Source organism: Ursus maritimus, unplaced genomic scaffold, assembly GCF_017311325.1.
Source record: "Ursus maritimus isolate PB19 unplaced genomic scaffold, ASM1731132v1 scaffold_26, whole genome shotgun sequence".
In the NCBI taxonomy this organism is placed as follows: domain Eukaryota; kingdom Metazoa; phylum Chordata; class Mammalia; order Carnivora; family Ursidae; genus Ursus; species Ursus maritimus.
Window position 1 is genome coordinate 13385720 of NW_024425119.1, and position 16318 is coordinate 13402037.

At 40.8% G+C, this 16318-nt stretch overlaps 1 protein-coding gene across 1 annotated transcript in view; it reads right to left on the bottom strand.

Annotated features, from left to right (window-relative positions):
• GRIN2B (glutamate ionotropic receptor NMDA type subunit 2B) overlaps positions 1-6157 on the bottom strand; it is a 277553-nt gene extending 271396 nt beyond the window's left edge. Inside the window, exon 1 of the mRNA XM_008707015.2 lies at positions 5531-6157. Coding sequence (XP_008705237.1) covers positions 5531-5941 — 411 coding nt within the window. The 5' untranslated portion in view covers positions 5942-6157. The remainder of the gene's footprint in view (positions 1-5530) is intronic.
• Between the last annotated feature and the right edge of the window lie 10161 nt (positions 6158-16318).

Below are 16318 nucleotides of genomic sequence, written 5' to 3' on the forward strand. Positions count from 1 at the left end.
TAACTCTCCTCACCCATACCGTAACACCACAGTTTGCTCTTCAAGTATTCAGTCCCCAGGAAGACCACAGGACAGACAACTATGAGCAAGGTAAACAACTGAGAGACACCAAAATTAAGGAAGACGCACAGAGTAAAATATGAGTATCATAGCCATCTTGGTTTCCAGATTATGTTGGATATGGAAACCCACACGAGCAACTGAAAGACAATAGTCTATTTACAGTGTCATACATCACTGCTGGCTCAACCACTCTCTCCAAACGCATTACCATGAGATGTGTGTTGGGGGAGGCACAGACAGTGGCAGGGGGGAGCAAGAAAATATAAGGCCAATGAAGAGTAAAGACCATCTTCCTAGCCCTACTTGGATTCAAAATGTAGCACTCTGTACAAAAGATGAGAGTGCTATTCAAAACATCATTTCTCAACCAAACAATTTAGAAAGGAAAAATTCTAACAACAGACACCAGAGTGAGGATATTTTCACATGTCCTTGAATTAGGAACGAGGTATGGAGTGTGGTGCCTGTTTTAGCTACCCTACTTCACTCTGATCAACCCATCTACTTCCAGACCCTGACTCTCTACTTGGCATACCCTGTTCTCTTCCATTCTTGCAGCACTAAAGACCAGATCTTGGGTCCTCTTGCCTGATCCTACTGTAACTTCCATTTCCTGTTTTCCTTGCTACCTCCTGCCCAAACCATTTTCACTGGCCCTAATGCTAATGTCAGTAAGTCTGTCATTCCCTATCACACTGCTACTTATTCTCTCACCTAATGCAACTGTTTGTACAATACTTTTCCAGAGTTTTCCACATATTTTCTTTCATTGTATTTTCAAAGTGCTGTAAAGTGGGTAGGGCAGAAAACAAAATTGAAATCTTATAAATTGTAAAATGAGTATCATTCAGTTTACGTGATTTGTTTGTTCAAATTTCCAAAGCTCATAAGTCTGGAGACTAAAACTCAGGACTGCTAATTCTTTTTTTTTTTTTTTAAAGATTTTATTTATTTATTCGACAGAGACAGAGACAGCCAGCGAGAGAAGGAACACAAGCAGGGGGAGTAGGAGAGGAAGAAGCAGGCTCACAGCGGAGGAGCCCGACGTGGGGTTCGATCCCATAACGCCGGGATCACCTCCTGAGCCGAAGGCAGACGCTTAACCGCTGTGCCACCCAGGCGCCCCAGGACTGCTAATTCTTACTTTAGGGTTCTGTGAGGCAGAATTGTATCAATCGGAAGCATGAGCTTCAAGATAGGTACTTTTGGGATTTGAATCCCATTCCCACTGCTCACAAGCTGTGGTATCCTGGATGGGTTATTTAACAGAGTCTGAGATAAAATCTGAAAACCCAAAGAAAGATTTCAGCAAATCAGCAGAGAAACCTCCTGAAAAAAAAAATGGAAGTACATCTAGCTTTAGTTCATTATTTAGATTGAGATTGGCATCCTAAATCCAGGATCTCAGGGAGAATAAAAGCAATTATAACAAGGCAAAATAAAGAAGACTCTTTCTACTCAGGTGAAGAGCTGCCAAAAATCACCTCATACATTTTTAAATGGTCTCTGTTACTATTCTAAACAGTCTTGTGTTATAGGCACCTAGCAGTACTTTCCTTATGAGAGCTCTTCCATAGCTGAATGTGCCTTTTTTGGGTATGGCATGGCTATACCACCAATGAGCCTTGGCTTCATGGTGGGGAAGGACCAAAGGTCCTACCTCACATATCAGAGCCCTTCCCCAGATTTCCACCTGACCTCTCTTCTTGGTTGGCCTCCAGTTCAGAAATGTCTCTACAACTGGCCATGACTCTGTTCAATTCCCCTTCTTTACCTGTATCATGAAACTTCCCTTTCTTCAAATTGTTCCATATAACCTTCAGCTTAGCCTGCAGAATGCTGTGCTGGACACTTAGTGAAGCACTTGCTATGTGTTTTCTCATTTAACCTTCAACCACCCTATAATATATATTATGGTCCCCACTATACAGGCAAGGAGATCAACATTTAGAGTTAAGTGGCTGGCGAGTAGTCCAGATTCCCACATCTAGAGGTGATGGTTAACACCAGCTCTGACTCCAAATTCAGAGCTTCTAACAGCTCTACTCTTCCAGCTCCCATGCTTTTTTCCACCATGGTATAAGGTACATTTCCTCATTGAGAAAGTAGAACACTCATTAATGTTTGTATTCATTAATTAGCATATGCAAAAAAAAAAGTGAGCACAAGCTATGACCAGATGCTGAACTTGTGTCTCTCTCTACTTTGGTCAAAAATCCTTATATCCGTGTTTTCTTCCATTACAAACTCCTTTAATCAGGGACTTTATTCCTACAATGCAACCTTCCACAAGAACACTTACTAAGTGGGCTTTATTTCAAGCGAACCAACAACAAAACGAAGGCAAAACGGCAGGGCAAGTACCTATCTCCTCGAAGGGGGAAGCAAAATGGAAGGCTTACTTATCATCCTTCAGACGGTACCTGTACCTCAAAGACTAGGCCTTAAACGCAGCAAAGCTGTATTGCTTAGATTTTCTGCATCGGTTCCATTTTCAAATGTCTCGTCCTGTGGCCGCACAGTTGATTCATAGTTGTCAAACTCTGTGTCCTCATTCTATGTTTGTAAAATATGTTCATGGTACTTAAAAATAAACTTCTATTTAAAAAAAAAAAACTGGCCTTAGAACTTGAGATGTTTTATTTTTGAAACTTGCCCCAAAAGCTTATTTCTCTGAGATCTGGGGGACTCTTTGTATTTGCCTTCATGCAAATCCCTTAACCCTGCGAACGCCCCTCTGCCCAGCTCCCAGGAATCTCAGCACTGCTGCCCACTCAGCCCCGGTGGTCCCCGCTCACCCTCCCCTGCAGCTTCTGACTCCTCAGGGCTGAGCCGTCCACTCTCCAGCCTCAGTGGTATCAGGACCTCCTTCTTTCTTCCTTTTCTTCTTTCTACTTACCTTTTGGAAATCTTCTCAGTTTAGAAGTCAGTTAGATAGTTTTTAGGCTACTTTAGGAAATTGCCTAAAAACCACAGCTTGCCTTTTTTTTTTTTTATGGAAAGAGAAAAAGAGAAGATGGAGTATTTGGGTGTGCTTGCCATGGTGGGAGGTGTAAGGGGAGAGTGATGAGAGAGGGATCTTATTACCATCACCTCACTGCTTTCAATCCTCCCTTTTACCCTGAGAAGTAGGAACCAGTGGGCCCACTGTGGACTCATGCTGCACCTAATCGCTATGCCATCTCATCTCGTCATTGCTTCTCTCCTTAGTCAGATCCCAGTACTGCCATTCGAATCAAGTGATGCATTACTTTTAGTCAGGTAATATCTACCACGGTGTAAGATGAGGGAGGATGAAGTAAAGAATAGGAAGGTATGTGAGACCTTGACTAGCCTCGCCTTTTTCTTGAGAGGCAAGAGCGCATGTGGCCTTTGGAGCCAGCAACCAATGTTGACGTCTTGGCTGCCCCTTACTAGTTACGTCATTTTTGGCTATGGTTTTTTTCATCTCTCTGAGCCTCAGTTTCCCCATCTGTCCAACGGAGATAAGTAATATCACTTAGCTCGCTGAGTTGTCAGGAGTATTAAATAAGACAATGCATGCAAAGTGCTATGAGCACATGGTAAACACTAAAGCACCTAAAACAAATCAATGAACAAAAGAGCCCCGTCTCAACATCGTCTGCATTTTACCTCATATGATTATATTGTTATTACGCGTTTGTAAAAGGCACAACAGAGAAACAACTAACCAGTGTGGCCGATAACCTTTTCTACGGGGGCAGGAGGGAGGGAGTGCTGAAATAACGGAAGTTGCACAATAGCCTGCATAACCAAAAAAAAAAAAAAAATTATTTTCACCTGTCGTGCTCTCAAGATAAGTATGCACTTATTTATAATTCAAAAATTTGGCTCATCCATCTTGGCCTTCTTTCAGCGCAATATCGTGCTTTCAAAATACCACTGCTAAAATATAACCTAATCAGCTAAGGACAATGATGTTTAAAAAAAAAAAATCTACCTGAAACAAAAGCTCAATGGTTTGTCACAGTTGGTCTGTGTTTTCCATTCTGTTTCAGTTTACCCCACCTCCCTCAGCAGGGGCTTCCAGCGCCAGAATTTGTTTTCTAACGTCTTTACCCGTGCCTGGGTGAATGCGAGAAGACCTTTCTCAAATGAAACTACAGAGGGGTCCCTCCTTGAGTTACTTCAACTTGACCTTTCCTAGACTGAATAAAGTTCCCAAACAGAAGCGAGTCATCGCCGCCTGCTGCCGACAGATGGCGGTAGTGATCGCACACGGTTACTTGAGGCTGCTAAACCCTGCGCTGTAGTGGTTCTCAACTGGCCTAGGAGCACGCTTGTGGTGTCAGTGCCAGCTTTTTGAGGTGTTTACAAACATCAGTGACCCCACTGCACATCCTTTAAGTACAAAACTACAGACAGTTTTGAAAGTGATGATAAGAAGTAGAAGATGACCATGCAAAGATAGAGACCTTTTTGATGAGAGGCAATAAATCTTGCACTTATGGTGAAATGAATCATTCTAAGATATGAATAACCGCATATGTGAGAAGCGCTGTACCTAAGCAATGAGCAATAATCAATAAAGGAAAAATCTCTGAATAAGTAAAAAATGGAAAAACAAAACAGAACCACAAACAAAACACCTTCTGAAATTAGAGAATAAGCATCACTGTCAGATGCTAATTGGCTTGTCAGAGAACAGTTAACCTAACGTTAAGGTAGAAGAGGCTAGGATTTCTTTGAGGCCTTAAAGCTGTGGTGCTCAACCTTAACCACATAGGGGAAGCTTTTGAGAAGCCGGCTGTCCAGGCTGCACAGCAGGCCAACAATCAGAATCTCTGGGTGTGGGACCCAGGCAGCAGCAGTGTTGAAACTTCCTCAGTGATCTGATGTGCAGCCAAGGTTTAGAACCACTGCCTGCAAATCTAAGCATGGACAAAATGTAGCTGCTACTAGTTCCATGGATTAAAATCCATTCCAATGTGCAGATCCACGTGTGACACGCACAGACGCCTTAGCGAGAAGTACTTCTCTATGACATTTGTATCTTCAAGGAGACAAATAATCTGCCTCGAGGGATTTTTCTTTTTATAGTCTTGAAGCTGGCATGGGGCGGGGGGGAAGTAGAATACGTGTTTCCAAAAAAGAATAGAGCATGCCTTACTTTAAAGGTTTAAAGGAGCTATGCACACACATATTTGAAGAAAATGTATCACAGAACTAGAAGCGTCAACGTTTCTTAGTCATTTCAGTGAATCCATTTACAAACGAATGGACACACAAACCTGTTCAAAACCATAGGAGTTCTGAATACCTGTACCTTTTCCTCAATTTCATCTCCAGAGGAAGAGACTGATTCCCGATCTATCTACTTACTCAATGCATTCTGGTTACTTTCCATCTTGCATCATCAAGTTTTGCATTAAAACACATGCATCATTCAGTTCTCGATACAACCCCCCCGCCCCGCCCAGTTCTCCTCCCTGTAGCCCTCCTTTACCTTATCTGCCATTATCATAGAGGAGCCTCCGTGGATGCCCAGGATGGGGGTGAGAGTCTGGGCTGAAATGAAGTCAAGGATCTGGGCAATGGCCTCCTGATCTGTGTCATCAGCAAACACCACGCCCTGGATCTTCCGGTCAGACATGAGATCACAGATGCGGGTGATGATGCTCTTTGGGTCAGTCTCATTCATGGCTACCAGCTCCACTCGGGGTACCACGGAGAGATGGTGGAAATCATCTTTCTCGTGGGCATCCTTGATGGCCACCTCGTCGGAAGTGCCCACGAGGATGACAGCAATGCCAATGCTGGGGGGGCTCTTCTGAGAACGAGCTCTGCTGCCTGACACGGCCAGGACAGCCAACACCAACCAGAACTTGGGAGAACAGCACTCTGCTCTGGGCTTCATCTTCAACTCGTTGACTCCCTGAAAACACAAAGAGAGAGTGGTTAAATTACAACCCTACTCCATGAACTATATTTGAAAGGGCTGGATACTGCAAGTCAAGGGCCATATCTCCTTTCACTGATCATCAAACCCAACGTCTGTCTTCTAGCCTAGTCCCTGATCTCTCATGTTTGCTCAGCAGAATGGGAGAAAGAGAAAGAAACTTTCCAAAGCATCAGGAATCCTTAAGCAAGACAATAAAAGCTATTGCTATGACCACCATCAGCAAACAAGAGGATGCAAGTGGTCCAGGCAGTCATGCCATTAGCACAAATGCAGGAGTCTCCAAGAGGGGGTCTCGCTGGTGTTGTGTGATCCCTGGTCTTCTGCCACAACCCATCCTTGCATTGCTCTTGGGCCAAGGCAATGGCAGAGACCAGGCAAATGAGCAACAAAATGGACTCAGCAGAGGTTAGGAACAAAATATGGTCTGGATAAGCCAGCTATGGGGAGCTACAGAAGCATAAGACCCTTTACTTTGTGCTCACCTCAAAGAGAACAAGAGCCTGAAAATTCTTCAGCAACTCTTTTAGTAACTGACTTTTACTACTAAAAACAAAGCAAAACAAAAAACAAAAAACAACACATAAAACCAATACGTGGACAGTACTTCAAAAAACATCTCAATTGATCCTGACAATAACCCAAATGACCCAACAGGAGAAAAAATAAGGAAAACATTATTATTCCCCTTTTATAGATATTAAAGCTAAGGCTCAAAGAAGCTAATAAGTCCAACACTGTGAACCATTTAAGTGAAACAGACATGAATCCAGATCTTCTGCTTTTAGGCCAATTTGCATTCCATTGCATTACGCCACACTGCCTCGCACACTGTCGATTATTACAAGGAACAGGATGTTTTTTGTTTTTGTTTTGTTTTGAAATAGGCTCCACACTCAGTGTGGAGCACAACATGGGGCTCGAATTCATGACTGTGAGATCAAGACCTGAGCTGAGAACAAGAGTCAGACACCTAACTGATAGAGCCACACAGGGACCCTGATTAGGAATAGTTTTATTGTGATTTGTTATACATCAAAGTATGGTGATGTGGACAAATACTATGGATATCTGTAGTAATGTTAGAGCTACATGAGAACAATTTTCCATGGCATCCTATAGCAACAACTTCCTTGAGATGACTGACTCCATGTTTACCCATAATTCACCACCTTTTACTTATAACACACTCCTGCATTTTGCTTCCCCGTATACCCCTAAATCTTACACTATGCACCAGACTGAGGACATAGCCCCCTACAGAGCTTGGACATTTCTCTTTACATTTCTTGCCATTCTCCAAGGGCTCTTCTTATTTAAATAGAACTGATCCTGCTTACATTGTTTTGACTTGTTTTAAATAATCATTATGGCACATCTGTTATAGTCTGCGCACTGTGTTAGGCATTTCCTTATACGTGATCTCTTCGGTCTTCATAGAAATCCTATAAATTAGTCATCTTTATCCCCATTTCTCAAATGGAGAAACCGAAGCTCAAAACAGTTATGCAATCTTCCCAAGGTCAGTGATGATATAATACCAGCGTGCCAATACGTAAACATTTTTGTTCTCCAATGAAATATTCTACAAACTGCACCCAAAATCAGAAGCAGGGATTCTCCTTCTTCTACAAAGATCAAGGATGAAAGTGCTGCTTAATATATCCTACTTGCTTGAAAGAAAAGGTAAGATACCAGGGATCTAAAAACTTTGAGACAGAGCTCAACTAACAAAAAGAAAACAATGAGGATATTGAAAAGAAAGATAAGGAAGCATTCACTCTGAGTGGACTGACTACAAAGGGCATTAAGGATTCAGGAGTGAGAGGCTGGGGACATTTTGTGGCTGAGGAAGCACAAAATCCAATCCAGTTCTTGGCAGAAAACATTTTGGAACTCTCGCTGTGGTGCTCAACATTCCACAATGCCAAGAAGGAGAGCTGTATTGATCATCTTGTCTATCGCTTATGATAAGATGAGTAGCTCAGTGGTTCACACCTGAGCACAGTTCACTCCTGACAGTTTTCCGGTCCCCATGTCCCTGCGGAAACAGGGAATGGCTCCGTGAGCCCTGAAAACCCGTGCTGATGAACTGTATCCAACCTAGCAAGAGGTCCAGGGCCCGCATTCCTCATCCTAGAGCTTTAAGCAAAGCAGTGCTATATGGAGGTGAAGGGCACTGAACATTCAGAGGAAGACAGATAGGTTGAGCACCTCAAAGAGCTGTTGGCAAAATAATAATTATGAGAATAATCTGTTCAATTTCAGAGACTGCCTCTCAAGGAGAACCAAAAATTTTGAATTTGGCAAAACGAGCGGCTAACTTCATTCTAATGAGATTCTGATCCTACAGTTACAACTCCCTAAATCAGATTCCTTCACATTGAAAAGTGGTTCACTCTGCCATGACAGTTTATTAACTTTAATGCACTCTACACTCTTCCACTTTGATGTTTTATTTGCTCTTTTTAAAATATCTCTTGTGTTCCTCTATTTCTTCTTACACAATATATTAGACTTTGTTATGCAATGGCTAGTTGTGACACCCAAAGAATAGAATCTGGTTTTACGGAGCGTCTCTTTTATACTCAGGATAGAGCAGAGCACTTTACAAAGCAATACATTTAAGGCAGATACCAGCAACACAGGGGCGGTGAGACAAACAGAGAAGCTGCTTTGAATATAAACTCAATTTCACACATTAGGAGGGGGTCAGTTGAGAGAAAGCCTGCTGTCCAAGGTAAGCAAATTGCTTTTGCTCCCTTCCGCAGGCAGACCACAGTCAGTTTTGATGCAGCTACTCGATGCAGCTTTGCCTCCAACCCTCCACTGGACTTCACTCTCCCTTGGTAGAACTGAGAGTCGTTGCTCTCACGATAGCTTGCATGCCACTGGACTTCACTCTCCCTTGGTAGAACTGAGAGTCGTTGCTCTCACGATAGCTTGCATGTATCTACCTACATACCTGCTTATTATAACCATATGATTATGTGACTGCCTATCTTAACTAACTGGTATTCTCCTTGTAGGCAAAGGCCTGTTAGGCTCAGTCAGCATTTACGGAGCCCCTACAACCTTGGTGTGGGGGGTACAAGAGGCACAGGCTCTACCCTCCACAGTCTAAGAGAAGATACACACAAAGAAGACCTCTTCTCATTCCTATTTGCATGCTTGGGGTCTAGCAGGGCCTCACATACCATACGGAAGGACTCAATAAATACTAGCCACTGAATTTCTACTATTATAAAAATGTCAATATTTGATCATTTTCACCTATAATAGTAACCTATTATACATATTATGTATTTATAATAACATTTTACCTGTAACTTTTCATATGCCAGACTCTATTATTACCAGGTAATTTTCCTGTATTATTAAATCACATATAAACATTATAAGTCATAATTTTTCCCTATATCATAAAGAAGGAACCTGATGTTCTGAGAGGTTAAGTACATGATAAAGTTCACGCAGCTAATAAGGGGTGGCGTTACATTTGTCTATCCCCAAACCCTTGCTCTTTCCTTTCTGCTACCTCTCCATATAATAAGAGTACATGAATAAATGAATACATGAATGAATGAATGAAAAAATCACCAACCAAAACTAAATTGCATTCTGATATCAGGTCTGCATTAACTAAACCCCTGAGGATGAGCAGGTTGCCCCATCACTGTCACCATTTCCTCGGCAGGGAAATCAGGATATATGCCTAACCTAAATACCTGAAAGAATTCTTGTGAGGATCAAATGACAGAATGTATATGGAAGTGCTTTGAAGAATGTACAGTACTCTATAGATGCAAAGGATGTTACCTTTAAGCTTCTACAGAAGTTGTTCAAGGAGACTAGCTATTTGTGAAAGCAAAAAGTCAGCATGTGGGAGGTGGGGTAAGGGAAAGGCAGACCAAGGCTGAGTGGAATATTAAGAGGAATGTCACAGGGGGCAAGACATATTAGTTCCCTGACCAATATAACTCCCTGAACTACATGCCACATAATGGCCTCAGGGTAGCAGCAAGCTTGGCTTGCTTACTTGGCTGCACTTGGCTTACCAGTCAAGTGCAGCAGAATTCAAGAGTCATTCAGGCCAAGGTCAGTAATGGCAATCAAGAGAGCTCAGCAACCCCAGACCATGCTACCCAGAGTTTGGGCACCAGGGTGCACAAGCAGAACCAACAGCAAAGGGGCAGGATTGGAGACTTGACTGCCCACCTCCTAGCCCTCTGCCTCCTTGAAACACAAGCTGAGTGGTCACTAGATGTCTGGCAAGCAGAAGACCACAGCAGCCTAGGTTCACGCCTCCAGCTGGTACAAGGTAACTACAGCAGGAACCAGTCCACACTTTGCCCACAGTGGCTCTAAGGGAAGACCCATCTGAGTAAGGATCTGGGCCAATCCTGTCCTCAGAGAAAACTGAGTCCTGGGGCAACACCAACAGGAAGGATAAAGTGTGATATAATAGATGATTAACTCAAATTTTCCAAGCACCATCCTGTAATGCAGTCAGAATGCTGTTTGGAGTGACTTAAGGAGACTGTGATTAGAATACGACACGCAGTGGGAGAAAGAAGATTAGAAGTGCCACAACTATGCATCAGGTCAAGTTTCCCAAGCTACCAATAAAAACAGGCCTTAAAATTCATAACTTCAGAGAGTATAGGGAAACAAGGAGTCTCACACAGTGTAAGTCAAGTGAAGTATAACCTTCTTGGAGGTGGGAATATCTATTAAAATTTTAATATCAAGATAAAATAAAGTCCAAATGTAAAAACATTAGAAGTGACAATGAGAGATATCACATACTGGTACCAAGAAGTTACAATAATCACAAACATACCTGAATCTTAACATCTAGGCTTAACATGTATGAAGTATGAACTAAAATACCTGGGGAGACACCAATAAATCCAACAGACAAAATATAAACAATGGCATAAATGATCAAAAAAAAACAAAGCCTGGGAGCCTGGGTGGCTCAGTTGGTTAAGCATCCGACTCTTGATTTTGGCTTGGGTCATGATCTCGGGGTCATGAGATCAAACCCCAAATCAGGCTCCCCACGGGGCATGGTGCCTGCTTAAGATTCTTTTTTTCCCTCTCCCCCTGCCCCTCCCCCACTTCTGTCTCAAAAAAAAAAAAAAAAAAAAACCCAAAAAAACAAAACCTGAGTAATAAGCCTGTACTAGTTCAGAGATCCAGATATACATGTACAATCAAGAATACATATTCTTTTTAAGTTCATGGAAAATACTAAATTTACAAAAATGCCTCAATAAATTCCAAAGAATCAATATGAAACAATTGCCATTTTTCTATAATGTGACTAGATTACAAATAAACTTTTAAAGGTAGCAAAAAAAAAAAATCACATAACCAAAAACTTTTTTTAAAACTTACTACCAAGTAACTCTAAAATGAAGGAAGAAATTACAAGAAACTAAAAAATTCTTTGGACAGAGTAACAACGAAAACATGAAATATCAAAATTTCTAGAGCACAACTAAAACAGTTTACAGAGAAGTCTATAACTTTAAGTACATTTATAAGAAAACAGAAAATGAAAAAAAATTAACAATCACCTGAGTAAACCCCAGGGAGAAATTAAATAATAATGATAAAAGCATAAATTAATGAAACATAAGGTAAATAAAAGAAAAAAACAAAAACAAAAGCTGATTCTTTAAAAGACTACCATAGACAAAGTTCTGACAAGACCAATCAGGGAAAACAGAGAGAAAATGTAAATTAAATTGACAATGAAAAAGGGAATAGTAACAACGTATATGTATATATATGATGGAAATTTTAAAATAATAAAAGTATATTATGAAACTGAATTGCTTTTAAACCTAATGTATAAATATCTAATAAAAAAGCAAAACAAGGTTCAAGAAAATGTAGAAAATTTGAATATAATAATAACCATTAAAGAAAATAAAATGGTTATCAAAGTCCCCCAGTTCTAATTCACCAAAACCAGTCCACCACCTGTGCACCCCACCTTTGCCAAAATAAAACAGGCACACGTGGTTTCATAGATGAGGCCTACCAAACTTTTTTTTTTTTTTACAATTTTATTTATTTATTTTAGAGAGTGAGCAAGCAGGGAGAGGAACCAGGGGAGAGGGAGAGAGAGAATCCCCAAGCACACTCCATGCTGAACATGGAGCCTTACACGGGGCTTGATCTCACGACCCTGAGATCATGACCTGAGCTGAAATCAAAAATTGGAAACTTAACTGACTGAGCCACCCACATGCCCAGAGGCCTACCAAACTGTTAAGTAAGAAGTGGAGAACCTTGTTCATGCAAGTTGAACAAAACAGAAAAACAAGGGAAGTTTAGTTCTAAATCCAGATAATTAAAGTACAAGAAAAGATTATCATAGGTCCCTTTCACTTATGAACATAAAGGCAAAAAAAAAAATCCTAAAGAAAATATTAAACAAAAAAATAGTATACTTCAAAAATAATAATCATAATCAAGACCAGTTTATACCAGGAATGTAAGGATGGCTTAACTTCAGAATATAAATCAAAGTAATTTACCACCTTAATGGATTAAGGGAGATATTTACATGAACATCTCAAAAAAAATGATGGAAACATACATAATTAAGGAAAACACCTATTTATGACATAAATGTTAGCGTATTTTTAAAAATATTTTATTTATTTATTTGACAGAAAGAGAGAGAGCACAACCAGGGGGAGCAGCAGAAGGAGAGAGAGAAGCAGACTCCCTGTTGAGCAGGGAGCCTAATGCGGGGCTCGATCCCAGAGTCCTGGGATCGTGACCTGAGCCAAAGGCAAACACATAACTGACTGAGCCACCTAGGTGTCCCAATGTTAGCACATATTTTTAAAAAATGCTTTGATAATAGGAAATGAAGATCATCAATCTTTACCTGATACAAGAATATACTAAAGACTCTTGATCACATTGCTTTTGGCATTCAGAAAAAGGCAAGGTTAGTACAATCATTACTACTACTACTACTGGAAATTTTGGTAGTAAAAGAGGTCAAGAAAACAAAAGGTTTTTTTTAAGAGATTTATTTATTTTAGAGAAAGAGAGCGAGTGAGTGGGGGTAGGGGCTGAAGGAGAGGGAGAGAGAGAATCTCAAGCAGATTCCCCACTGCGTGGGGAGCCTGACCCAGGGCTTGATCTCATGACTTCAAGATCATGACCCCAGCCAAAACCAACTGAACCACCAGACACCCTGAAAACGAAAGTTTTGAAGAATGGGAAGGAAAGAAAAATAAACTAGCATTATATGAAGATATTACGATTATTTACATAGAAAATCCAAAAACTATTATTTTTAATATGGGTAGGTTATGATTGTTAGATAAACAATACTCTTAGAAAACATCAATAGCTCTCTTTTAACCAACTAGAAAACATGATAGTCATAACAGCAAAAGCAGCTCTAAATTATTTAGGAATTAACAAAGAATACATAAGACCTCTGCAGAGAACGTTTGAAATTCTATTAAGGATATGAAAAAAGGCTTGAACAATGCAATCATATACCTCATTCATGGATGTGATAACAATATTACAGAGTTCTATTTTCTCCCGAATTAATCTATAACTTTAAGTCAATCCCATCAAAATAACAGTAGGATTTTTTAAGAAATTTTATTAACTTTTTCTAAAATGTATATGGAAGATAAAGGTATGGAAAGAACTAATTAATTAAACAAGACGTCCTTATCTGAACCAATAATAAAAGTGTACCATGAACTGAGAAGTATGATTAACTCAACTCTGCAGAAAAGATCCAAAATAAAATTTTTTAATTAACATAAATTAAATTTAAGTTCCAGGTCAGTTTTGAGTTTTAAGTTATATTTTCTAAATTCAAATTTAGAGGAGCAGAGAAAATGCTGAACCAAAAAGGTACTTTTGACTCAGAATGTTAGCTTAGGCAATAAATGTGTTCACCAACCACCTGACACAGAAAGTGTGAGTATCACAGATGTCAAACATGTACTATCTAATGCCATTCTGAAATACAAAACTAATACCTATTTCTAGCAAATGAATTACAATGCCGTCTATATATTCGGGACATTTGGAAACCCAATTTCAATCCTCCAAATGCATTTAGGTTCTGCTAAATACCATCTAAACATCATCTAAATCTGTAGAAATAACATATAAAAGGTATGAATCTTTGATTTCGTTGACTTAGAACCTAAAACTTCTCTCTGCATTGTTATTCTCTCTGCATTGTTGTTCCCCTCAGTCTCACACTATTACCGTCAACCATTACGCTCTGAGAGCTTCTGAACTCTACTGCCCCTGTTCTTTCTTCAGAAAGGAACACAGTAAGAAATCTTGGAGTGTGTGCCGGGGGGGGGGGGGACAGTGCTGATACATGTGCTCATAAAACCAGTGATGAAAGAAAAGTCTATCTGGACCTCCTACGAGCGTACTGAATCCATTTCTAATGTAGTGACTGGCATGGCAATCAACAGTGCTCCCTGGTCCTATTAGGGTATTTACTTATCTAAAGATGACTCCTGTGCGGAACCAACCCCAAATCCATTTCAACATATCATAGCCACATAGAAAATCAAAGAAAACAGGGACTTAAATTGCTGCTGGGAAAGTGTTAATCAGAGAAGAGCAAGACAGATAAGAGAGGGAAAAGATACAGGTAAATCCTTCACCCAGCAGATGAAAAATTAATTAAGGCCTCCTACACAACGCAAGCAAGAACGCCCTTCCAAAGACCACCAGTCCTTTCGACCCCTACAAGAAGATGCCCTCATCATTGCAAAGGACTAATGTGGCACTGAATTCCCTGGCAGAGAAATTTTCTTTCTTAGGACTTCTGCTGACTAAGAGCCTTCTTGTTCTTCTTTGGTCCAAGCCGACCTACCATCGGAGCACCTTCCTTGTCCGACAACACTTCCAGTGGCTAAATCCAGGCTTTTTGATCTGAGTTATTCCTTCCTGCTTTATGTACAAAGCAGAAGGATCGCTTCTCCTTTCACCCAAGTTAACACAAGGGTTGTAGAGATAACTAATAAAGAATTATAAATCACTTTCTATGTATGTGTTTCATAGAAATGTGTAATACAAACGTAGATGATTATCTGTACTCTCACCAGCAACAGTTCATTCATGGGCTTTTTTTTCCCCTTTAATATTCTGCAAAGGCAGACACCAAAATTGTTCAAAGTTTCTCTTCTAACATCTGCACATGGTTCTTAATTATAATGAATTTATATGCCTCCAAGGACAGTGTGGGCAGCCCTGCTGAAATCCAAACCTTTTGAAACCTGATTCTGATTACTACCATTTGGCAGCCGATTAGGGCAATTGCATGTATTGGTTTAACAGCAAAATAGCATTTTCCAGTGTTAATAAAAATTATTGGCTTGTCACTGACTATTAAAGTGGGGGGATGAGCAGTGCAAATGGGTGATGGATGATAAAAAGAGAAGCACAGGAACAGGGCAGCAGGAAAATCTCAACTGGGAAGGAGGTCAAGGAAGATAGAAGGAGGGCAACTGTGAGCTAGGGAGGGGGCCGGGCAACTAGACCTATAGACACCGAGAAAACACTGGTGTTCTCGGATGCAGATAAAGAACCCGTGCTAAAATAGATCTAAAATTTGGGTGTTGAAAAAGGCCATGTCCAAGTCTCCCAAGATGACTTGCTCTGCTGCCTCAGTATATTCCAAGCCACTGTAGCCCTCAACAAAACCTCTACTGTAAACCCCAGTACCTCCCAGCAACAAGAATCATACTATGTTGTGCGGGACAGAGGAAAGCTGTGGAGTTGAGGACACATGCTTTAAATTTACTCCTAACTTGCTGTGCAATCTTGGATCGGGTTTCTTTACCTCTCTGACCCTCAGCCCCCTCATCTGTAAAACGTGAGACTAGTCACTGCTCTCACAGGATTCCTGTGAAGACTGACTGATTTGACAAATGTTTACTGAATGTTTTCTATGTGCCAGATAATGTGCTACGAGATGAGATCCAACACTGACCGTGATACAAACCACAAGGAGCCTTCAGTATCGTGGCCAAGCCAGACAAGAAGACAGGAAATTACAGTACGATGTGACAAGAGCTATAATAGAGCACACCCAGTGCACCACAGAAGGCCACCTAATTCTGCCTGGGAGATCAGGAAGAAACAATACACTGAAATTGCAAAAATAACAAAATATATGGGGCACCTGGGTGGTGCAGCTGGTTGAGCGTCCAGCTCTTAATTTCAGCTCAGGTCCTAATCTCAGGGTCACGGGATCCAGCCCCACCAGACTCTGCGCTCCAGGTGTGGGGGTGGGGGAGTCTGCTGGAG